The sequence below is a fragment of the Anarhichas minor genome, unplaced genomic scaffold, assembly GCF_050575085.1.
Source record: "Anarhichas minor isolate MPS153535 unplaced genomic scaffold, ASM5057508v1 ptg000022l, whole genome shotgun sequence".
Taxonomy (NCBI): Eukaryota; Metazoa; Chordata; class Actinopteri; order Perciformes; family Anarhichadidae; genus Anarhichas; species Anarhichas minor.
In genome coordinates this window covers 1,414,743-1,438,375 of record NW_027466468.1, presented here as the reverse complement: position 1 = coordinate 1,438,375, position 23,633 = coordinate 1,414,743, and the positions used below count along the sequence as shown (strand labels likewise).

The 23,633-nt window shown below is 44.6% G+C and overlaps 1 protein-coding gene across 2 annotated transcripts in view; it reads right to left on the bottom strand.

Annotated features, from left to right (window-relative positions):
- Positions 1-5,695, bottom strand: part of bckdhb (branched chain keto acid dehydrogenase E1 subunit beta) — a 46,793-nt gene extending 41,098 nt beyond the window's left edge. The window contains exons 1-3 of one of the 2 annotated variants that reach the window (XM_076096452.1): positions 5,470-5,695; positions 4,534-4,611; positions 2,893-2,961 (exon numbers count right to left, since the gene is read on the bottom strand). In XM_076096452.1, coding sequence (XP_075952567.1) covers positions 2,893-2,961; positions 4,534-4,611; positions 5,470-5,665 — 343 coding nt within the window. In that variant the 5' untranslated portion in view covers positions 5,666-5,695. The remainder of the gene's footprint in view (positions 1-2,892; positions 2,962-4,533; positions 4,612-5,469) is intronic. The other variant, XM_076096451.1, reaches the window with a different exon arrangement.
- Positions 5,696-23,633: the final 17,938 nt, after the last annotated feature.

Below are 23,633 nucleotides of genomic sequence, written 5' to 3'. Positions count from 1 at the left end.
CACAGAAAAAAGAAATAAATTAAAAATTCCATCCTCCACCCTATAATCTGAAAAAGAGCCGCAAGAGTGGGACTCTAAATTTGGGTCGAGAGTTGTTATTTTTTGCTCTCATCTCATTTGCTAATCCAGTCTTTTTCGGTTTCGCGAAAAAGATTCCGTCTTCTCAGCAGTGAAACTCTGCGCTCACGTGCCCTGCTCTGCCCCGGGGTTCGATTAGCACCCAAAACCCTGCGAGGAACCAACAATGAAGCGATCCAAATACTGTGCTTTGCCTCAAATATGCAGCTCCATGTGAAAGTGACACCAACTAATATGTGTGTGTGGTTCTGTGTCATCAAAACAATGAGAAATAAATCAGTTAATGACGAGAAAAACACAACCAAGGGATGCAACAATATCACAATGTGTGAATATCACGTGCATCGTTGGGTTGACGCTTGCGCCTCAGCTGTTCACACGAGTCTAGAATGCATATTTTAACAGTCAAAATGTTTGCACACATCAGGGAGAGCACGTCGTGAGCGTATGGGGTCAATCTGTGCGGTTGTTTTCAGAGAAACGGCCGTCAGAGGCAGCCGGCAGCCAGCGTCGGAAGGGCTGGATCACCAAGGCGAATGCATCCGCCTCGTAAAAAGCCATTCATATAGTGTCCGCCCTGCATTAACCTCTGTTATGTATAATGGATGCGAGTGGCAAAAGGTGTGCGCCATCCCTTTCAGCGGTGAGGGGGATAAAAACAGATTTGCGCTCGTCACTGTACACAAGGACGAGATGGAAAATAATGATCCCTCTCCAAAAAGGTCAACACTTCTGACGTCAATGAAAACAAAAGGCAAAGCCAGCTACTGTGGGGTGGTTTCGACACTCCACGCGCACACGCGCACACAAAAAAGTCAATCTACTGACATCTAGGCGATGCTGCTTTTATGCCAGGATAAACAAGGAAAGAACAGTTAAGTACCCTCATTGCAGCGTTTCTGTGCTCTGGTTAGTCATCTAGTTTTAGAGGATCGGAATTTAGCTGAAGACACATCGGGCTGCAAAATGGCTGTTCCCAGATTTACTGAATACAAAAATCATTTGGGTCAAAACATAACAGAATTTTCAATAAATCAAGAGAAAATTGGTCACATATATATACAGTATACATACATACATACATACATACATACATATACATATATATATACATATATATATATACATATATATATACATATACATACATATACACATATACACATATACATATATATACATATACACATATACACATATACACATATATACATATATACATATATACATATATACATATATACATATATACATATATACATATATACATATATACATATATACATACATACATATATACATATATACATACATACATATATATATATATATATATATATATGGTCTACTCGGCATCCAGCTTGAGCCTGCCCATAGCCTATTCTATATAGAAAACAGCTCAATGCTGTTGCCATGTCTTGTCATGGATTTTTCATTGTCTGTCAACGACAGACTTAAGAATGCACCCATACCAGTTTTGGGTGACGGGTTCGATACTGTGCTCATGGTTGTAAAACTACATCTGATACAACCGCACCCAATACCACTACAGCAACGCGACCCGAACTTCACCTGATGCAAACAGGTTGTATCCATCATTTTTCGCCAGCTGCAGCATTTGTGCAAAAACAGGCAGCAAGTTTTCCACCTCATCAATTAGTTCAGCTGAGAGGTTGTCAGCTGGGAGTCTGCCTGGCATAATCTTTATTGCAACCCCAGCGTAGCGTTGGGGAGCGTCCGCTCGTGTGAAGTAACGTTCCAGCTGTGAATGTAGCAGTGCAGTGTGTGTGTACAGTTTGTTTGTTGGTGAATAAATGCTACCGCTCCTCGAGAATCGTGAGGAGACCCAAGCTGAGTTCCCGTGTCTTGCTCGTCAGCCAGCTGACGTTTGAAGTGAAGCGGGTTAGCCCCGATGTTAGCAACAGCTCCAGCTCAGGCGCACTTAAGGTGTGCACACCTTTAAAGCGGACCATAATATTCTCCTTTATGTGACAAGCCGCTCCTCTGAGTTTTGCTCAGCTTTTTTTAAATCTTTAATATTTCTTGTAACTGTTTCTGATAGCCACGGTTAATTATTAACATCCTAATGCAAGGAACTATGATTTGATGGCTGAATTCCATTTAGCTGCTTCAGCTTCAGGTTCCTGGTATCGTGCATGCCGGCTCAATGTCACCGCTCACTCGGGACACTTGAATGGAGCCATTGTTAAATCTATAAGTAGCACCTGCGCTGTTTTTTCCTACTGTGACAAGTCAAAATGTCTGCTGTGAAAAAGGCCCATCAGTTAAATGAACTCAAACACATCTCCGGCACGTCTGCACTGCCGGTTCCTGCTACTCGTTAGCCGACACATGCGCCAACTCTGATACATCTGTAATAAGCCAACGTGTACCACGACTGCTACCTGCTGGAAAGAATGAATCCATGGAGAACAGTCTTTTCTGTGTGTAACTCAGAGCTGATTTACCCTTTAAAAGACTTATGATATTCACATGAGGCATATTAAACTAGTTCGGTGGGCCTGATTTTAGCAACGTCTCGAGCAACATTTGAACACCAGAGTAAAAGGAGCAGTTTCCTAAAACAAACTCAGACGTGGGCATTGACATTCCTCACCAGCTCACTGTGTCTCGTTGGTCAGGCTCCTCTGCTACAAACGACAAATAAGTGCAAACGGATCCTTCTGGTCCTCGAGGTGAACAGTGAACGGGGATATGACCTCGCAAGAGAGGAAGTGGCGAGATTGTTCACAGTCCTCTGCTGCCACCTGGTGGCAAACTCTTCTAATGCAGGCAGAGAACAGATCATCTTACCGTATTTGTCTCTCAGACCCACTGTGCATCGGAACACTCCACCGAAGGCAACGTCTTCCCCGAAGATGACTGCAGGGAAACACACAACACAGGATTGTGAATGCATAAATGAGTGCACGTTCACCAGAAGTGTAAATGAGCACAATTAACCCTCAATGACACCATTTACGCATCCTGTCCTACATGTCTAGACGTCTTCATTCATGAACACGGCAACATGGAAGATCCATAAAGGAAAATCTATGTTTGAACACCGTCAGCAGTGGAATTAAAGGACCTGTTGAATTCAAGGAATGGGGAAAAATAACAAGCGCTGCAATGCTACGTCTACCTGAGGGTCATACTGTCACTGGCAGAAAAAAAAAAAAGAAATGCTGCGATGTGAAAAAAACGTCTGCAACGGGAGGGGGTAAAGGGAAGGTTTCCATCCCGGAGATAGACTACAGAACACGTGTCATAATAGGTGATGTTGCACTGTCAGGCATTGTGTATCCCACGTACATAAACCTGCATATGAAGAAGCATCCATCCGCCTCTGCCAATATCAGGATGCAGTCTAAACACAAGCTCTCTCTTATCAAGGGCCGGACGCGCTAAGGCATCCATGGTTACACTTCTCACTGATCTTATTATATAAAGAGACAAATTAACCTTCAGCTAGTGCAGAATTGAAGTGGTTTTACAGCTTAAGATCTTCATATTGATATCATACAATAGCATCAATAGCCAATTGTGAATTGTATTATAATTAGAACTGTATAAAATATACAATCCATTAGTGACAAACTGAAGCTTGGATAAGAGCAGACTGTTTGCACAAGGCTATTAAGACAAGTCTCGCCCACTCGTTAATCGTGTTCATACCCAAGAGAAAATTAAAAACGAGAAAATGAGTGAACGCAGCAACTTCTCTTAAATCCCTCACAGCAGCCACTTAATCAGAGTGGCTGCTGTGTTTGACGAGTGGTTTCTCGCATGAGGCCCGTTGGTTTGAGTAACACCGAGGACTCATTACTATGAGAATGCAATTTAAGAATTTGAACATTTCCTGAATAAAACATGACCCCACAACCGGTTACATCAAATTCCATTATAGTCTAATGGTATGATAAGTTCCCCTTCTTGTATAGGTTCTTAGAATCTGCTGAAATAAAGTGTGTAGCTGTCTGATGTGAACTGGACTTATATTCCACTCTGCTGACGGGCTGAATGCACTTTGTCGTGCGATCTCCTCTTCCAGACCTGGATGTCATGGGTGACATACTTTGTACAACAGGCTCAAGTTAGCATATTTACTAGGTCATCCCAATTATTTTTTAATTGTTGGGCTGATGCTCACATTTCTTATATCTTATTATATCTAGTATTTGTATAGTGATGTATACATCATTGGACACACAGTTATCCCATTGCGACACAGATTCAGATTAATTTAGCAGGACAATCAAGTATTTTAAAAGGTGCAATGTTTTATTAGACATCTCTAACCTTTAAATACTTCAAATGTGAGGCATTGTAGTGCAACATTTCTGCATGGCTCGCGTGTGTCTCGTCTTACAAGGTTAAGAGAATGATTTAAAAAGCGATCAAAGGGTTGACCCTTCACAGATGTCCATCTAATAAACACTGTAACATGTCTACCTGCTGTCGGATCACTGGCCAGAGTGTTGTCCAAAGCACTTGTAACCGACTGGAACATGTTCATCTTCTCGGTGGGGCCTAAAAGGTTTTAAGAAAGAGAAAACACATTTAAAATAAGGACTTAACACAAGCAATAATTCATTATTTTGCATTTGACAAACAAAAGTACACAAACTGCAAGTGACCATACCAGTTATAGCAGGAAATAAACCACATTGAGATAATTTGGCAAACTGCCTTCAATCAAAGAAACAATTCTTTGTTATAGAAAAGGAATAGATGACATTCCAACAGGTTGTTTGACTGGATCCAGTAACAATGTGTTGAGTGCCAACATCCTGGTCAACTGAAATGTAGAGGAAACAATGAGCTCATGGGACCGTCTCACACTATGAGAGTACACACGTAAATATGTATGTGTGTGTGTGTATATATGTATGTGTGTGTGTATATATGTATGTGTGTATATATACACATATACACACACACATGTGACATGTGAAGAGTTTTGACAGTAGAGGGATGTTTCCACATTCATCCGGGGGAAAGTTTCTCTGCGCTCACCTTGAACACCTGTTTATACCTGATGGTTTTTGGGACATCGCAGCTAGTTTGGAGACAATCATGGTCTAACGTGCAACTCACACAGGTCATACGAGGACACTCAAAATGCACGTTCACCTAGAACTTGACATCTTGAAACAGGGAGAAGCGCTGTCTACACACCGCGTCAGGTCGGTCAAATGCCGTGACAGATGTGTCTCTTTCCCGGTTTGACAGCTGAGTAAACATCACAAATACAACCCTTTCACATCTAGTTCTCAATGCTGGCGAGTCACTTGACTTTCTTAACAGTTAAACTGTGAAGAACCTCCAGCGCTACACAAGTATGTCCTGTTAAAGTAGCTAACGTTAGCCGGCTAACCAGCCACTCACCATACTGTGTGGGTTCGGGGTCAGGCTGGAAGGTAAAGTGCGCGACATGTCTCCGTTGTGTTTTTGTACTGGAGCTGGAGCCCGGCGACAGTTTCAGCAGGGTGGCGGCAAAAGAGCTCTGAGGGCCGGTGCCAACGCCAGAGATGGAAAGTTTCGAGTGTGCGCCTCGGACGAAGAACCGTGCAGCAGCCGCCATCGCTGTTGTTATAACTAACCAGGAAGGGCAAAGCGCGAAGATCGTCTATTAAAGTGAGGGGATCACTCTCAATAGAGGCTATCTAGCCGTAACCCCGCCCACAATCTTTCTTACATCCGACACATGATACACGGGTTTTATCAGTACTCTAAATTAGATTCACAAATTATATTTCAGTACCGGATCAAAACAAAAGAATATAATACTCGTTCAACAATTTTATCCCATGAACAATATATTTTGTAACATAGATCGCTACCTTTATTGTCATTATCATTGTATTAATCCACAGCTGCTATTATTGTATTGTTTTTTTATTATTATTTCTGCTAATATTTGTGCTACTACTGCTTTTAATACTCTTATTATATGTATCATTTTGGATTCGATATTGTTATTTTATTGTGTTGTTCATTCTGTACACATGACATCTATCACACGGATAGAAAGCCCTCCAATGCTAATTTGTGATTTTTTTTTTTTATTGGGCTATGCAAATTAAATGTAATTCAATATCTTTGAAATAGAATTGTATTGGCTATTAAAGTACATGCATATTTTGCGATGATTGGGGATAGAAATCCCTTTTATCATGCCGAGAGACCATCGAAAAGTGGAAAGAGAAGTTTCGGAAGAGAAGGAACGTCGGCACTCTGTGATACCCAGGAATAGGGTCAGAGTGAGACCCCCTGTTGCTTTTTCTCTATGCCAGCCGGCCTCCACGCGCAGATCGTGATTGGTCAAAAAGGAGGGCGGTGTTGGATACGGTCACTTTCATGGCAGTGGCCAAATCACGTCTTCATCAAGCAGCAGTTTCATTCTCGGGTGTTTACGTTGTTAAGTTGGCATCAGCGCCGTTTTATCTATCCTCAGTTTGAGTAGATTTCATTTTCTTTAATAAACTGTCACACGTCACAAAGACTATCAGCTGTGGATGTTACAGGTCGAAATTAAAATGTGTCATGGCAGACTGTGAGGACATGAAGTTTATAATCTTCTTTAAAATAAAACAATACACATTATATTCACATAACCCCATCCCATCTGCAAACACCACAATCAGAAAAATCAGAATATTCTAGAGTCAAACTTTCTATTTCTGTGGTTATTGTGCAGTCACACTGTGTTAACATGGTTCACTTTGAGTTGGCTCTTCTCAACATGATGCCTTCATGCTCAGTGTGGACGCATCAGGTGCTGCACGTCCTGAAAGATTTAATATTTTGATTTTACACTCTTCCTGCGCGAGATAGATCAATTATATTGTGACCATAAGTTAACATATTGTCAGCAGAAGATAGAATATCTTCTTCTCTAGTAGGAGAACTACTGGAGAAATGGCACCAGTCAAAGAAGAACAGCAGCAGCCTGGTAAAACAAACTCAATTCATGTTTTTCCTTATTTAACGTCTCTAACAGCGTCTAAAGCTTCCTCAGTACACACATGAACATCCAACTTCCATTTTGTTGAATTCATTGTTTGATGCGATACAGTTTGTAATTTAGTTTAATCAAAGTCATTTTTGTGTTCACAGAGTTGTTGCTGTTAGCACTGATATTTATTCTTCCACAGTATTGTGCTGTTGCATCTACGTTCTTTGTACCGGCCCAGACAACCCTTACTTCCCATACCACCGAACTCATTGCAGTAGAGGTGAGGCGTTCCAACGTTTAATTAAATGTTTGTGGATAGGTTGAGTTATACTACACGGAAGCCAGGAGGTTGCTGTTCAAAAGCAGACTCTTAAATCATGATTGTCTCTCAGATCTTGAAGCTTGGTCAAACTTCCAAAATCAACACAAGGATTATTTTCCTACTTTTTTTCATAACCAGTGTAAGTCTAGAAAACACACTTAAAATACTTTTTTCTCTACTATATTTTCGAGACCAACCTTCTTATGATTGCAAATTAGTTTGAAATAAAATAGCATACATAACATAAAACATAACATAAAACATAACAAATATGAGAACTGAAACAAACTGGAGATAATTGACACATTTATACAGGTAGGCAAAGGTTGCTCAATCAGGAGAAACTTAATTTACAGTGAACAAATACATTTATTAAATTGTGCAAAGTAAAGATTTTGGAGAGTCGACACTGGTGGGGGTGTTGAAGAGAGTAGGGGCAGGTTGTAGATCTAGATGATGACATGTGGCGTGGGACTGAGTTCACTGAGCTCAGTAGGAGAAACCTTGAGCACCGGATGTGCTGATGAATGGGGAGGAGGGTCACATCGATTCTGAAATGACAGCTGACTGCACAGAAGAGAACAGGTCTTTAAAGTTTGACGGGAAATATATGATTGGCTGAGGGAGGCCGTGGCGAAATCGCCCACTGTCAGCTGATAGAGTAGGAGCCAGAGAGCGAGAGCCAGAGAGATGTGTGAGTGAATGAGAGCATAACAAGACTGTCCTAATGTAGGAGGTTAGAGTAAATCCCCAAACTTTACATAGTTTATAATCATACAGTTGTAAATGAATTAATACTATATTTCAAAAGATCACTCCTCTAAGTTGTACTGTACTTAACTCTCAGTAAATAATCAATGTTAACAACTTGATATTCAAGGAGGGATTTGGTAATCCTTAAATTATTATAGTGGCACCAAACATACTAAGCTAAATTACGAAAAATGCTAACGGACAAAATCTATTCTGAATCCAAAGTTACAGGTCAGATATGCTACTGGTTTACACGACAGGAGTTTGGTGCCAGTATCTTACCACAGCTGCCTACATCGTCACACCGGAAGCCTGAAGTGAGCTCTGAGGCAGACTGGCACGCAGGCTTCCTGCCCCCTGGTAGCATTGAAGACTGGCCGACCATCTTTACACTCTGCAGGACACTCCCCAATCTACTCAACACAATGAGCATGTATCTGCTAACATGATGGGACAACACCCGACTGAAATTGGTTGAAAAGCTTGTAAGTTCATCAGTCAATTAGCCAGATGATAGACCTTCACCTCAACAGAAGTTCACCATCCCAGCATAACTGCAATGGGTGGGGAGCCCCCCCAGGAAGCCTGACCACAGTTGAATGAAATAACTTTAGAAATCATTAGCGCCATGCTTTGTCGTCAGACGCAGCATGCTGACTGTGCAGATGCTATGACCAGTGGTTTTGCCGCGGCCTGCCTCAGAGCTTTCCAGGTGTCTTCTGTGGAGTTGTTGAAGACAGTAGGGGCAGATTGAAGATCTAGATGACGGCATGTTTGAGTGGGACTGACCTCAGTGGAAGAAACCTTGAGCACCGATGTGATGATGAATGGGGAGGAGGGTCACATCGGTTCTGAAATGACAGCTGACTGCACAGAAGAGAACAGGTCTTTAAAGTTTGACGGGAAATATATGATTGGCTGAGGGAGGCCGTGGCGAAATCGCCCACTGTCAGCTGATAGAGTAGGAGCCAGAGAGCGAGAGCCAGAGAGATGTGTGAGTGAATGAGAGCATAACAAGACTGTCCTAATGTAGGAGGTTAGAGTAAATCCCCAAACTTTACATAGTTTATAATCATACAGTTGTAAATGAATTAATACTATATTTCAAAATATCACTCCTCTAAGTTGTACTGTACTTAACTCTCAGTAAATAATCAATGCTAACAATTTGATATTCAAGGAGGGATTTGGTAATCCTTAAATTATTATAGTGGCACCAAACATACTAAGCTAAATTACGAAAAGTGCTAACGGACAAAATCTATTCTGAATCCAATGTTACAGGTCAGATATTCTACTGGTTTACACGACAGGAGTTTGGTGAGAGTATATTACCCCATCATCGTACATCGGACACCGGAAGTACCCTAACGCATGTTGGCACATGATTTGAAGACTGGCCATCCCCTTTTTTGATACTACTGAAACAGCAGCCCAACACAGCGACATGTCACCGTACAGGACTCTCACTCAGGAGATACGTGACTGTCTCTCCCCGACAGTTCACGCTCACTGTCACGATCAGGGCAACCAGGGATATTACTCTTGCATATGTCACAACTACGTTAGAGGCAAGACCAGTGTCCAGATATAACGATGATCCATAGAAGCCTGTGAGAGAATGTACAAAGAGTGAGTGAATGAGAGCATGAAAACACTGTCCTAATGTAGGAGGTTAGAGTAAATCCCAACATCTTACACAGTTAGTTAATTATTTTACAACTGTATAATTATAAATACTATATTTCAAAATATCCCTCCTCCACGCAAAGCTCTCTAATGGTTGCAGGCAGAGGCTGTAGGTAGAGGTTTGACCTAAACTGTCTGCCAGTAACCTGCAGGTGCCATCTCCACCTGCAGATTGCCGAAAGAGGTGATAGGTGAAGGCGTGACCTAAGCTGTCTGCCAGTAACCTGCAGGTGGAGGCGGCACCTGCAGGTTACTGAGAGAGGCTGTAGGTGGAGGCTTGACCTAAGCTGTCTGCCAGAATCTGCAGGTGGAGGCGGCACCTGCAGGTTACTGAGAGAGGCTGTAGGTGGAGGCGTGACCTAAGCTGTCTGCCAGAATCTGCAGGTGGAGGTAGCACCTGCATGTTGCTGGCAGAGGCTGTAGGTGGAGGCATGACTTAACCTGTCTGCCAGTAACCTGCAGGTGGAGGCGGCACCTGCAGGTTACTGAGAGAGGCTGTAGGTGGAGGCGTGACCTAAGCTGTCTGCCAGAATCTGCAGGTGGAGGTAGCACCTGCATGTTGCTGGCAGAGGCTGTAGGTGGAGGCATGACTTAACCTGTCTGCCAGTAACCTGCAGGTGGAGGCGGCACCTGCAGATTGCTGGCAGAGGCTGTAGGTGGAGGTGGGTTAGTTGTTTCAGAGGCAGCAGGTTAAGATGGATGGTTTGTTTTTAGGCTGATGGTGGAGGTTGTAGGTTGAGGGTGGAGGAAGGTGCTTTAGCTGGTTGTCAGAGGCTGTTTGTTTTCTAGAAGATGATTTCAGGAACTGTTGAGGCTGAAGCTGAATAAAAAGATTGTGGACAAAGACTGCATTTACCGACTCAAACAAAAAGAGGATTCTTCAGCTGTGAAGAAGATTACTTAAACTTAACATAACATAACATAACATAACATAACTAAACTTAACCTAAACTTAACCTAAACTATTATATTTAAACATTTACTACAATAATATTTACAGGTCTGATCATATTTGATCATTATTTTAGCTCATGGGTTCTTCCGAAGTGTCCAGAAAATAAAGAGGAGGATAAACCCCGACCCCGTATGAGACGTCCACATGCACCTGTCCGTCCTTGTCAGCTGTCTCTGTCAACGTGGGACGGTCCAGTCTCTCCCAGAGCTTCTGCTTGATGAGACGTCCCAGTTGTAAGCTGTGCGGACGCAGATGGCCGTTCTTGAACCTGTGACGAGAGGAAGACACAGAGATTAAATCATAACGAGACAAGAGATTCAAAATTTGATACATGGAATAAATTGAGTGAAAAAGTAAAGTGATTGGAAAATGTGATAATCATCAGATCGATTTTTGACATAACACACCTCAGCATATTGTCCACAACTTGGTGGTAGAGTAGCTGGTACTCTTCCTCAGAGCGCTTGTGGATCAGAGGGCCGTCGTGGTGCAGTGGAGTCGAGGAGGGCCGGGGGCCGGGGGCCACACTGGAGGCAACCGGCAGGTCTGCAGGCCGGATGGAGTCCCGAGGCTTTGGAAGAAAACACACAGAGACAGGAGAGTCAAGAGCTGTGGTGCAGGGAGAGGGGACCCGGTTCAACACCTCTGGAGTCTTAGCAGGTTGAGAAGGACGGGCCACGGAGCTTCTCCTCCTCTTCTGGGGTCGCTCTCCAGGAGCAGCAGAGCGCTGGCGCTTGCGGGTCAAAGTCATCACCTGGTGAGCAGCACATGAGAGGATGTCAAACTAAAACCTGTCTAATACTCTCTGGAGGGTTCACACTGAACTATTTGAATATGAGGATCTAAATGTGTCACCTGGTCGTCCCTGCAGCATGGACACTGTCTGCATGCGGAGACTCTCCTTCCTCTCTGGTTGTCCTGCAGGTGGACAGGAACATCACACTGCAACGACACACATGTTAGAATGAGGCTTCACTAGTACAGTCAAAGAAACATCTGGCATTAAATAAAGTGAATAATAACATTTATTGTCACAAACATAACGAGCCTATCAGTCCATTCAACCCTTGAAAGAGTTCATGGAGGCCACATTAAGTTAGCAGGAGGCCCCAGGGCTACAATGAGCTGCTCCCCCTATTGACCCCTGATCCTCACACTCTGACACAGTGTGGACGGGTTTTCTGTGCTTTATTTTAGCTGGTTTCAGATTTGCGGGTAGCCTCATTAAAAACATGATTACAGGAATATGCAGCATGTTCTCATAAGAACTGGAAGAGTGAAGGAGTTAAAGCCTCCTCAAGGTCAGATAACAAAGCAGGACCCTCCTTATATATAACCTTATACATATAGTATTTCCATACTGTAGGAAAATATAATTATCAGATAATATTTACATTAAAAAATATAAAAGTTCAAGTACTTTATAGTTGAGAGCCTACTTTTAAATGGCTATATTTACACACCCAACATCAATGTGTTAGCTTGGAGCTGGTTGATATGAATTTGTGATAAGAATTATTTGATAAAAGACATATAATAATATGATAAAACATTATAGTAAGTCAGTGATTTTAATGTATTTATAATGACTAGATGAACTGAGTCGGTACAGTACTGTAGTCTACCTGATCCATTAGCCAAACAGTGTGCCTCATTACAGTAAAAACCAGCGTCTCCTACAATGTTTATAATGATAATATGAATCATATTAATGATAATGTACATTTTTATTTTTTTTTGTTTCAGTGGGGGAGAGTTCATGGCAGAGCCGACTGAAGTTTAGCTAGCTTAAAACACTAGCTTAGCTAAAGTTTAGCTAGCTTAAAAGTTATATTTTAAGCTAGTTTAGCTAGCTAGCTAGCTTAAAACGTTAGCTTAGCTAAACGTCTCACCGCTAAAACACATTAAAAACCTCTCAAAGTGTTTAAATCTCACATTTTCCATGATGGAAGTCAGACGTATCTCTTCCGTCAGTCTCTGTGAGTCTAGTTCTTGTCAGGATGTACCAAGTTGTCAGTAGAAGCGACACTTTGCAACAGATCGTTGGGTGAAAGTTGAGAAGACACTTTTCTGTGTTTATATGATGATCGTATATTAATGAAGGGCTGAGACGTAACCTAGCAACTATGGAATCCGTCACGTCCATTTTGTTTTCACAGAAAACATAAAAAACTGACTATGATCTCAAATATGAATGTGTCTGTTTTATGTTAACTCTTGTGGACACAAACGACTGATCTGATGACTGCAGAGAATGATGGACATTTATTGAGCAACAGTGAAAAGGTTTACACGTGCACAGTAACAGAGCGAGCTAAATGGCCGTCTCTGCATCCTTCAGACTTCCACTAATCTGGCGGTGGTGGAATTGAGACAGGGAGGGGCGCTCTCAGTTTGGGAGAGGAGCAGCAGGAGTCGGTGGCGAATGTGCAGGATGTGGAGGAGGATGGAGCATCTCTGGTACACAGCTCTGGTAGAAGGGATCGTCCTCATCGGTCCCTACTGTTCCTCTATGGTCTTCACATGGCGATAGGAGAGGAGGCAGCGGTGCAGGTTGATGGAGGAGGCTTCAGGTGGAGCTAGAGTCATCTGGCAGCGTCTTCAGGTGGAGGCCGAGGTTGATGGCTGCAGGTGAAGGTTCAGATGGCGGGTGTCTGCGAGGATCTGCAGGTGGAGGCAGAGGTAATGGTTGTTGGTAGAGCCTGTAGGTGGATATTAAGATGGCAGCTGTCAGGTGGAGGTTGCACCTGCAGCTGCAGCTGCACCTGCAGGTTGCTGGCAGAGGCTGTAGGTGGAGGCTTGACCTAAGCTGTCTGCCAGTAACCTGCAGGTGGAGGCGGCACCTGCAGGTTACTGAGAGAGGCTGTAGGTGGAGGCTTGACCTAAGCTGTCTGCCAGAACCTGCAGGTGGAGGCGGCACCTGCAGGTTGCTGGCAGAGGCGATAGGTGGAGGCGTGACCTAAGCTGTCTGCCAGAATCTGCAGGTGGAGGCGGCACCTGCATGTTGGTGGCAGAGGCTGTAGGTGGAGGCATGACTTAAGCTGTCTGCCAGTAACCTGCAGGTGGAGGCGGCACCTGCAGGTTGCTGGCAGAGGCGATAGGTGGAGGCGTGACCTAAGCTGTCTGCCAGAATCTGCAGGTGGAGGCAGCACCTGCATGTTGCTGGCAGAGGCTATAGGTGGAGGCATGACTTAAGCTGTCTGCCAGTAACCTGCAGGTGGAGGCGGCACCTGCAGGTTACTGAGAGAGGCTGTTGGTGGAGGCGTGACCTAAGCTGTCTGCCAGTAACCTGCAGGTGGAGGCGGCACCTGCAGGTTACTGAGAGAGGCTGTAGGTGGAGGCTTGACCTAAGCTGCCTGCCAGCAACCTGCAGGTGGAGGCGGCACCTGCAGGTTACTGAGAGAGGCTGTAGGTGGAGGCGTGACTTAAGCTGTCTGCCAGAATCTGCAGGTGGAGGCGGCACCTGCAGGTTGCTGGCAGAGGCGATAGGTGGAGGCGTGACCTAAGCTGTCTGCCAGAATCTGCAGGTGGAGGCAGCACCTGCATGTTGCTGGCAGAGGCTGTAGGTGGAGGCATGACTTAAGCTGTCTGCCAGTAACCTGCAGGTGGAGGCAGCACCTGCAGGTTACTGAGAGAGGCTGTAGGTGGAGGCTTGACCTAAGCTGCCTGCCAGCAACCTGCAGGTGGAGGCGGCACCTGCAGGTTACTGAGAGAGGCTGTAGGTGGAGGCATGACTTAAGCTGTCTGCCAGAATCTGCAGGTGGAGGCAGCACCTGCAGGTTGCTGGCAGAGGCGATAGGTGGAGGCGTGACCTAAGCTGTCTGCCAGAATCTGCAGGTGGAGGCGGCACCTGCAGATTGCTGGCAGAGGCTGTAGGTGGAGGTGGGTTAGTTGTTTCAGAGGCAGCAGGTTAAGATGGATGGTTTGTTTTTAGGCTGATGGTGGAGGTTGTAGGTTGAGGGTGGAGGAAGGTGCTTTAGCTGGTTGTCAGAGGCTGTTTGTTTTCTAGAAGATGATTTCAGGAACTGTTGAGGCTGAAGCTGAATAAAAAGATTGTGGACAAAGACTGCATTTACCGACTCAAACAAAAAGAGGATTCTTCAGCTGTGAAGAAGATTACTTAAACTTAACATAACATAACATAACATAACATAACTAAACTTAACCTAAACTTAACCTAAACTATTATATTTAAACATTTACTACAATAATATTTACAGGTCTGATCATATTTGATCATTATTTTAGCTCATGGGTTCTTCCGAAGTGTCCAGAAAATAAAGAGGAGGATAAACCCCGACCCCGTATGAGACGTCCACATGCACCTGTCCGTCCTTGTCAGCTGTCTCTGTCAACGTGGGACGGTCCAGTCTCTCCCAGAGCTTCTGCTTGATGAGACGTCCCAGTTGTAAGCTGTGCGGACGCAGATGGCCGTTCTTGAACCTGTGACGAGAGGAAGACACAGAGATTAAATCATAACGAGACAAGAGATTCAAAATTTGATACATGGAATAAATTGAGTGAAAAAGTAAAGTGATTGGAAAATGTGATAATCATCAGATCGATTTTTGACATAACACACCTCAGCATATTGTCCACAACTTGGTGGTAGAGTAGCTGGTACTCTTCCTCAGAGCGCTTGTGGATCAGAGGGCCGTCGTGGTGCAGTGGAGTCGAGGAGGGCCGGGGGCCGGGGGCCACACTGGAGGCAACCGGCAGGTCTGCAGGCCGGATGGAGTCCCGAGGCTTTGGAAGAAAACACACAGAGACAGGAGAGTCAAGAGCTGTGGTGCAGGGAGAGGGGACCCGGTTCAACACCTCTGGAGTCTTAGCAGGTTGAGAAGGACGGGCCACGGAGCTTCTCCTCCTCTTCTGGGGTCGCTCTCCAGGAGCAGCAGAGCGCTGGCGCTTGCGGGTCAAAGTCATCACCTGGTGAGCAGCACATGAGAGGATGTCAAACTAAAACCTGTCTAATACTCTCTGGAGGGTTCACACTGAACTATTTGAATATGAGGATCTAAATGTGTCACCTGGTCGTCCCTGCAGCATGGACACTGTCTGCGTGCGGAGACTCTCCTTCCTCTCTGGTTGTCCTGCAGGTGGACAGGAACATCACACTGCAACGACACACATGTTAGAATGAGGCTTCACTAGTACAGTCAAAGAAACATCTGGCATTAAATAAAGTGAATAATAACATTTATTGTCACAAACATAACGAGCCTATCAGTCCATTCAACCCTTGAAAGAGTTCATGGAGGCCACATTAAGTTAGCAGGAGGCCCCAGGGCTACAATGAGCTGCTCCCCCTATTGACCCCTGATCCTCACACTCTGACACAGTGTGGACGGGTTTTCTGTGCTTTATTTTAGCTGGTTTCAGATTTGCGGGTAGCCTCATTAAAAACATGATTACAGGAATATGCAGCATGTTCTCATAAGAACTGGAAGAGTGAAGGAGTTAAAGCCTCCTCAAGGTCAGATAACAAAGCAGGACCCTCCTTATATATAACCTTATACATATAGTATTTCCATACTGTAGGAAAATATAATTATCAGATAATATTTACATTAAAAAATATAAAAGTTCAAGTACTTTATAGTTGAGAGCCTACTTTTAAATGGCTATATTTACACACCCAACATCAATGTGTTAGCTTGGAGCTGGTTGATATGAATTTGTGATAAGAATTATTTGATAAAAGACATATAATAATATGATAAAACATTATAGTAAGTCAGTGATTTTAATGTATTTATAATGACTAGATGAACTGAGTCGGTACAGTACTGTAGTCTACCTGATCCATTAGCCAAACAGTGTGCCTCATTACAGTAAAAACCAGCGTCTCCTACAATGTTTATAATGATAATATGAATCATATTAATGATAATGTACATTTTTATTTTTTTTTGTTTCAGTGGGGGAGAGTTCATGGCAGAGCCGACTGAAGTTTAGCTAGCTTAAAACACTAGCTTAGCTAAAGTTTAGCTAGCTTAAAAGTTATATTTTAAGCTAGTTTAGCTAGCTAGCTAGCTTAAAACGTTAGCTTAGCTAAACGTCTCGACGCTAAAACACATTAAAAACCTCTCAAAGTGTTTAAATCTCACATTTTCCATGATGGAAGTCAGACGTATCTCTTCCGTCAGTCTCTGTGAGTCTAGTTCTTGTCAGGATGTACCAAGTTGTCAGTAGAAGCGACACTTTGCAACAGATCGTTGGGTGAAAGTTGAGAAGACACTTTTCTGTGTTTATATGATGATCGTATATTAATGAAGGGCTGAGACGTAACCTAGCAACTATGGAATCCGTCACGTCCATTTTGTTTTCACAGAAAACATAAAAAACTGACTATGATCTCAAATATGAATGTGTCTGTTTTATGTTAACTCTTGTGGACACAAACGACTGATCTGATGACTGCAGAGAATGATGGACATTTATTGAGCAACAGTGAAAAGGTTTACACGTGCACAGTAACAGAGCGAGCTAAATGGCCGTCTCTGCATCCTTCAGACTTCCACTAATCTGGCGGTGGTGGAATTGAGACAGGGAGGGGCGCTCTCAGTTTGGGAGAGGAGCAGCAGGAGTCGGTGGCGAATGTGCAGGATGTGGAGGAGGATGGAGCATCTCTGGTACACAGCTCTGGTAGAAGGGATCGTCCTCATCGGTCCCTACTGTTCCTCTATGGTCTTCACATGGCGATAGGAGAGGAGGCAGCGGTGCAGGTTGATGGAGGAGGCTTCAGGTGGAGCTAGAGTCATCTGGCAGCGTCTTCAGGTGGAGGCCGAGGTTGATGGCTGCAGGTGAAGGTTCAGATGGCGGGTGTCTGCGAGGATCTGCAGGTGGAGGCAGAGGTAATGGTTGTTGGTAGAGCCTGTAGGTGGATATTAAGATGGCAGCTGTCAGGTGGAGGTTGCACCTGCAGCTGCAGCTGCACCTGCAGGTTGCTGGCAGAGGCTGTAGGTGGAGGCTTGACCTAAGCTGTCTGCCAGTAACCTGCAGGTGGAGGCGGCACCTGCAGGTTACTGAGAGAGGCTGTAGGTGGAGGCTTGACCTAAGCTGTCTGCCAGAACCTGCAGGTGGAGGCGGCACCTGCAGGTTGCTGGCAGAGGCGATAGGTGGAGGCGTGACCTAAGCTGTCTGCCAGAATCTGCAGGTGGAGGCGGCACCTGCATGTTGGTGGCAGAGGCTGTAGGTGGAGGCATGACTTAAGCTGTCTGCCAGTAACCTGCAGGTGGAGGCGGCACCTGCAGGTTGCTGGCAGAGGCGATAGGTGGAGGCGTGACCTAAGCTGTCTGCCAGAATCTGCAGGTGGAGGCAGCACCTGCATGTTGCTGGCAGAGGCTATAGGTGGAGGCATGACTTAAGCTGTCTGCCAGTAACCTGCAGGTGGAGGCGGCACCTGCAGGTTACTGAGAGAGGCTGTTGGTGGAGGCGTGACCTAAGCTGTCTGCCAGTAACCTGCAGGTGGAGGCGGCACCTGCAGGTTACTGAGAGAGGCTGTAGGTGGAGGCTTGACCTAAGCTGCCTGCCAGCAACCTGCAGGTGGAGGCGGCACCTGCAGGTTACTGAGAGAGGCTGTAGGTGGAGGCGTGACTTAAGCTGTCTGCCAGAATCTGCAGGTGGAGGCGGCACCTGCAGGTTGCTGGCAGAGGCGATAGGTGGAGGCGTGACCTAAGCTGTCTGCCAGAATCTGCAGGTGGAGGCAGCACCTGCATGTTGCTGGCAGAGGCTGTAGGTGGAGGCATGACTTAAGCTGTCTGCCAGTAACCTGCAGGTGGAGGCAGCACCTGCAGGTTACTGAGAGAGGCTGTAGGTGGAGGCTTGACCTAAGCTGCCTGCCAGCAACCTGCAGGTGGAGGCGGCACCTGCAGGTTACTGAGAGAGGCTGTAGGTGGAGGCATGACTTAAGCTGTCTGCCAGAATCTGCAGGTGGAGGCAGCACCTGCAGGTTGCTGGCAGAGGCGATAGGTGGAGGCGTGACCTAAGCTGTCTGCCAGAATCTGCAGGTGGAGGCGGCACCTGCAGATTGCTGGCAGAGGCTGTAGGTGGAGGTGGGTTAGTTGTTTCAGAGGCAGCAGGTTAAGATAGAGGGTTTGTTTTTAGGCTGATGGTGGAGGTCGTAGGTTGAGGGTGGAGGAAGGTGCTTTAGCTGGTTGTCAGAGGCTGTTTGTTTTCTAGAAGATGATTTCAGGAACTGTTGAGGCTGAAGCTGAATAAAAAGATTGTGGACAAAGACTGCATTTACCGACTCAAACAAAAAGAGGATTCTTCAGCTGTGAAGAAGATTACTTAAACATAACATAACATAACATAACATAACATAACTAAACTTAACCTAAACTTAACCTAAACTATTATATTTAAACATTTACTACAATAATATTTACAGGTCTGATCATATTTGATCATTATTTTAGCTCATGGGTTCTTCCGAAGTGTCCAGAAAATAAAGAGGAGGATAAACCCCGACCCCGTATGAGACGTCCACATGCACCTGTCCGTCCTTGTCAGCTGTCTCTGTCAACGTGGGACGGTCCAGTCTCTCCCAGAGCTTCTGCTTGATGAGACGTCCCAGTTGTAAGCTGTGCGGACGCAGATGGCCGTTCTTGAACCTGTGACAAGAGGAAGACACAGAGATTAAATCATAACGAGACAAGAGATTCAAAATTTGATACATGGAATAAATTGAGTGAAAAAGTAAAGTGATTGGAAAATGTGATAATCATCAGATCGATTTTTGACACAACACACCTCAGCATATCGTCCACAACTTGGTGGTAGAGTAGCTGGTACTCTTCCTCAGAGCGCTTGTGGATCAGAGGGCCGTCGTGGTGCAGTGGAGTCGAGGAGGGCCGGGGGCCGGGGGCCACACTGGAGGCAACCGGCAGGTCTGCAGGCCGGATGGAGTCCCGAGGCTTTGGAAGAAAACACACAGAGACAGGAGAGTCAAGAGCTGTGGTGCAGGGAGAGGTGACCCGGTTCAACACCTCTGGAGTCTTAGCAGGTTGAGAAGGACGGGCCACGGAGCTTCTCCTCCTCTTCTGGGGTCGGTCTCCAGTAGCAGCAGAGCGCTGGCGCTTGCGGGTCAAAGTCATCACCTGGTGAGCAGCACATGAGAGGATGTCAAACTAAAGCCTGTCTAATACTCTCTGGAGGGTTCACACTGAACTATTTGAATATGAGGATCTAAATGTGTCACCTGGTCGTCCCTGCAGCATGGACACTGTCTGCGTGCGGAGACTCTCCTTCCTCTCTGGTTGTCCTGCAGGTGGACGGGAACATCACACTGCAACGACACACATGTTAGAATGAGGCTTCACTAGTACAGTCAAAGAAACATCTGGCATTAAATAAAGTGAATAATAACATTTATTGTCACAAACATAACGAGCCTATCAGTCCATTCAACCCTTGAAAGAGTTCATGGAGGCCACATTAAGTTAGCAGGAGGCCCCAGGGCTACAATGAGCTGCTCCCCCTATTGACCCCTGATCCTCACACTCTGACACAGTGTGGACGGGTTTTCTGTGCTTTATTTTAGCTGGTTTCAGATTTGCGGGTAGCCTCATTAAAAACATGATTACAGGAATATGCAGCATGTTCTCATAAGAACTGGAAGAGTGAAGGAGTTAAAGCCTCCTCAAGGTCAGATAACAAAGCAGGACCCTCCTTATATATAACCTTATACATATAGTATTTCCATACTGTAGGAAAATATAATTATCAGATAATATTTACATTAAAAAATATAAAAGTTCAAGTACTTTATAGTTGAGAGCCTACTTTTAAATGGCTATATTTACACATCCAACATCAATGTGTTAGCTTGGAGCTGGTTGATATGAATTTGTGATAAGAATTATTTGATAAAAGACATATAATAATATGATAAAACATTATAGTAAGTCAGTGATTTTAATGTATTTATAATGACTAGATGAACTGAGTCGGTACAGTACTGTAGTCTACCTGATCCATTAGCCAAACAGTGTGCCTCATTACAGTAAAAACCAGCGTATCCTACAATGTTTATAATGATAATATGAATCATATTAATGATAATGTACATTTTTATTTTTTTTGTTTCAGTGGGGGAGAGTTCATGGCAGAGCCGACTGAAGTTTAGCTAGCTTAAAACACTAGCTTAGCTAACGTTTAGCTAGCTTAAAAGTTATATTTTAAGCTAGTTTAGCTAGCTAGCTAGCTTAAAACGTTAGCTTAGCTAAACGTCTCGACGCTAAAACACATTAAAAACCTCTCAAAGTGTTTAAATCTCACATTTTCCATGATGGAAGTCAGACGTATCTCTTCCGTCAGTCTCTGTGAGTCTAGTTCTTGTCAGGATGTACCAAGTTGTCAGTAGAAGCGACACTTTGCAACAGATCGTTGGGTGAAAGTTGAGAAGACACTTTTCTGTGTTTATATGTTGATCGTATATTAATGAAGGGCTGAGACGTAACCTAGCAACTATGGAATCCTTCACGTCCATTTTGTTTTCACAGTCACGTCTATACATAATTGTTGTATATTTACATATTATGTATGCATATTATTTAAAGTTTCATTACAGTATATTATTATTGCTTTTCTCTCAGTTATCATATCGAGAACCTCTTCATGCAAAGAGCCAAACTGATGACTTTTAAACACAAAGTGGTGATCTGAAATGTAACTCTGAAGCAGTTTATGAAGTTTTGATAATTATTAATAACTTCATCACCACTGTCATACATCTTAAATGTCGGGGAACACAATATGGTTAAAAATAAAAGGCGTATTCGTAGGTTTTTGTGTAAATGACTTCACCAACAGATTATTTTCATCACCCTGTTTTTAAATGTTACTCTTTTTAGAGACAGTACGGTGCTGCTCACTCACTGGTTTGTACTTTTTTTTAAACAGATTTAGATTTAGTCTTAGTCTATTAACTGAAATGTATCAGTACTATAGAAAACTATAGTTTTATGTACCCTTTTTATAACCCTGAAAAAGAGTTTTATGAAGCCTCATGAATTTCAAACAAAGAAACAACTCAACCTCATCAAACGTGTCTGTCAGAAGGAGGAGGACAGCACACACACACACCTGTTCACACTTCATCAATCTCTATTTATTTCAACAACATTGTGCTGAATCAAAAGCCCAACATTTCCCCATGCGTCTTCTTCAGGGGCCGAGTAAGAAGTCTAAGTTACAAACAACTTTTTATACATTTCCAAAAACATGTTGACACATAACAAGGCATCCTATAATAGAATCACATCACTGGTGATCAAACCATAGCATGTATCACCTGCATTAACTTGTCACCTGTGTGTGCTTTAAATATGATGGCACCATCTTGTGGTTGAAATAAGAAATACAAAAAAAAGTTAATGCAGGTGATACATGTGATGCCTTGATTAACAGTGATGAGATTATCCTATAGTACGCCTTGTTATAAGGCTTCATAGGTACATTATAATGTGTTATGATTGTGCTTACAAAGCACTGAAGACATGACTTTCATGAGACATGATGATGATGAAAGATATGATGATTTATTATTTTACAGTGATAAACGTAAGCATTTTTAACCAATAAATAATTTGTATCAACTCATTTATCAGAAAGTAAAAAGTAAGTAAATATATCTGCTGGTAAACTGAAGTAAAAAACATAAAAAACTGACTATGATCTCTAATATGAACGTGTCTGTTTTATGTTAACTCTTGTGGACACAAACGACTGATCTGATGACTGCAGAGAATGATGGACATTTATTGAGCAACAGTGAAAAGGTTTACACGTGCACAGTAACAGAGCGAGCTAAATGGCCGTCTCTGCATCCTTCAGACTTCCACTAATCTGGCGGTGGTGGAATTGAGACAGGGAGGGGCGCTCTCAGTTTGGGAGAGGAGCAGCAGGAGTCGGTGGCGAATGTGCAGGATGTGGAGGAGGATGGAGCATCTCTGGTACACAGCTCTGGTAGAAGGGATCGTCCTCATCGGTCCCTGCTGTTCCTCTATGGTCTTCACATGGCGATAGGAGAGGAGGCAGCGGTGCAGGTTGATGGAGGAGGCTTCAGGTGGAGCTAGAGTCATCTGGCAGCGTCTTCAGGTGGAGGCCGAGGTTGATGGCTGCAGGTGAAGGTTCAGATGGCGGGTGTCTGCGAGGATCTGCAGGTGGAGGCAGCGGTAATGGTTGTTGGTAGAGCCTGTAGGTGGATATTAAGATGGCAGCTGTCAGGTGGAGGTTGCACCTGCAGGTTGCTGGCAGAGGCGATAGGTGGAGGCGTGACCTAAGCTGTCTGCCAGAATCTGCAGGTGGAGGCAGCACCTGCAGGTTGCTGGCAGAGGCTGTAGGTGGAGGCATGACTTAAGCTGTCTGCCAGTAACCTGCAGGTGGAGGCAGCACCTGCATGTTGCTGGCAGAGGCTGTAGGTGGAGGCATGACTTAAGCTGTCTGCCAGTAACCTGCAGGTGGAGGCGGCACCTGCAGGTTACTGAGAGAGGCTGTAGGTGGAGGCGTGTCCAAAGCTGTCTGCCAGAATCTGCAGGTGGAGGCGGCACCTGCAGGTTACTGAGAGAGGCTGTAGGTGGAGGCGTGACCTAAGCTGTCTGCCAGAATCTGCAGGTGGAGGCGGCACCTGCAGGTTGCCGGCAGAGGCGATAGGTGGAGGTGTGACCTAAGCTGTCTGCCAGAATCTGCAGGTGGAGGCGGCACCTGCAGGTTGCTGGCAGAGGCGATAGGTGGAGGCGTGACCTAAGCTGTCTGCCAGAATCTGCAGGTGGAGGCGGCACCTGCAGGTTGCCGGCAGAGGCGATAGGTGGAGGCGTGACCTAAGCTGTCTGCCAGAATCTGCAGGCGGAGGCAGCACCTGCATGTTG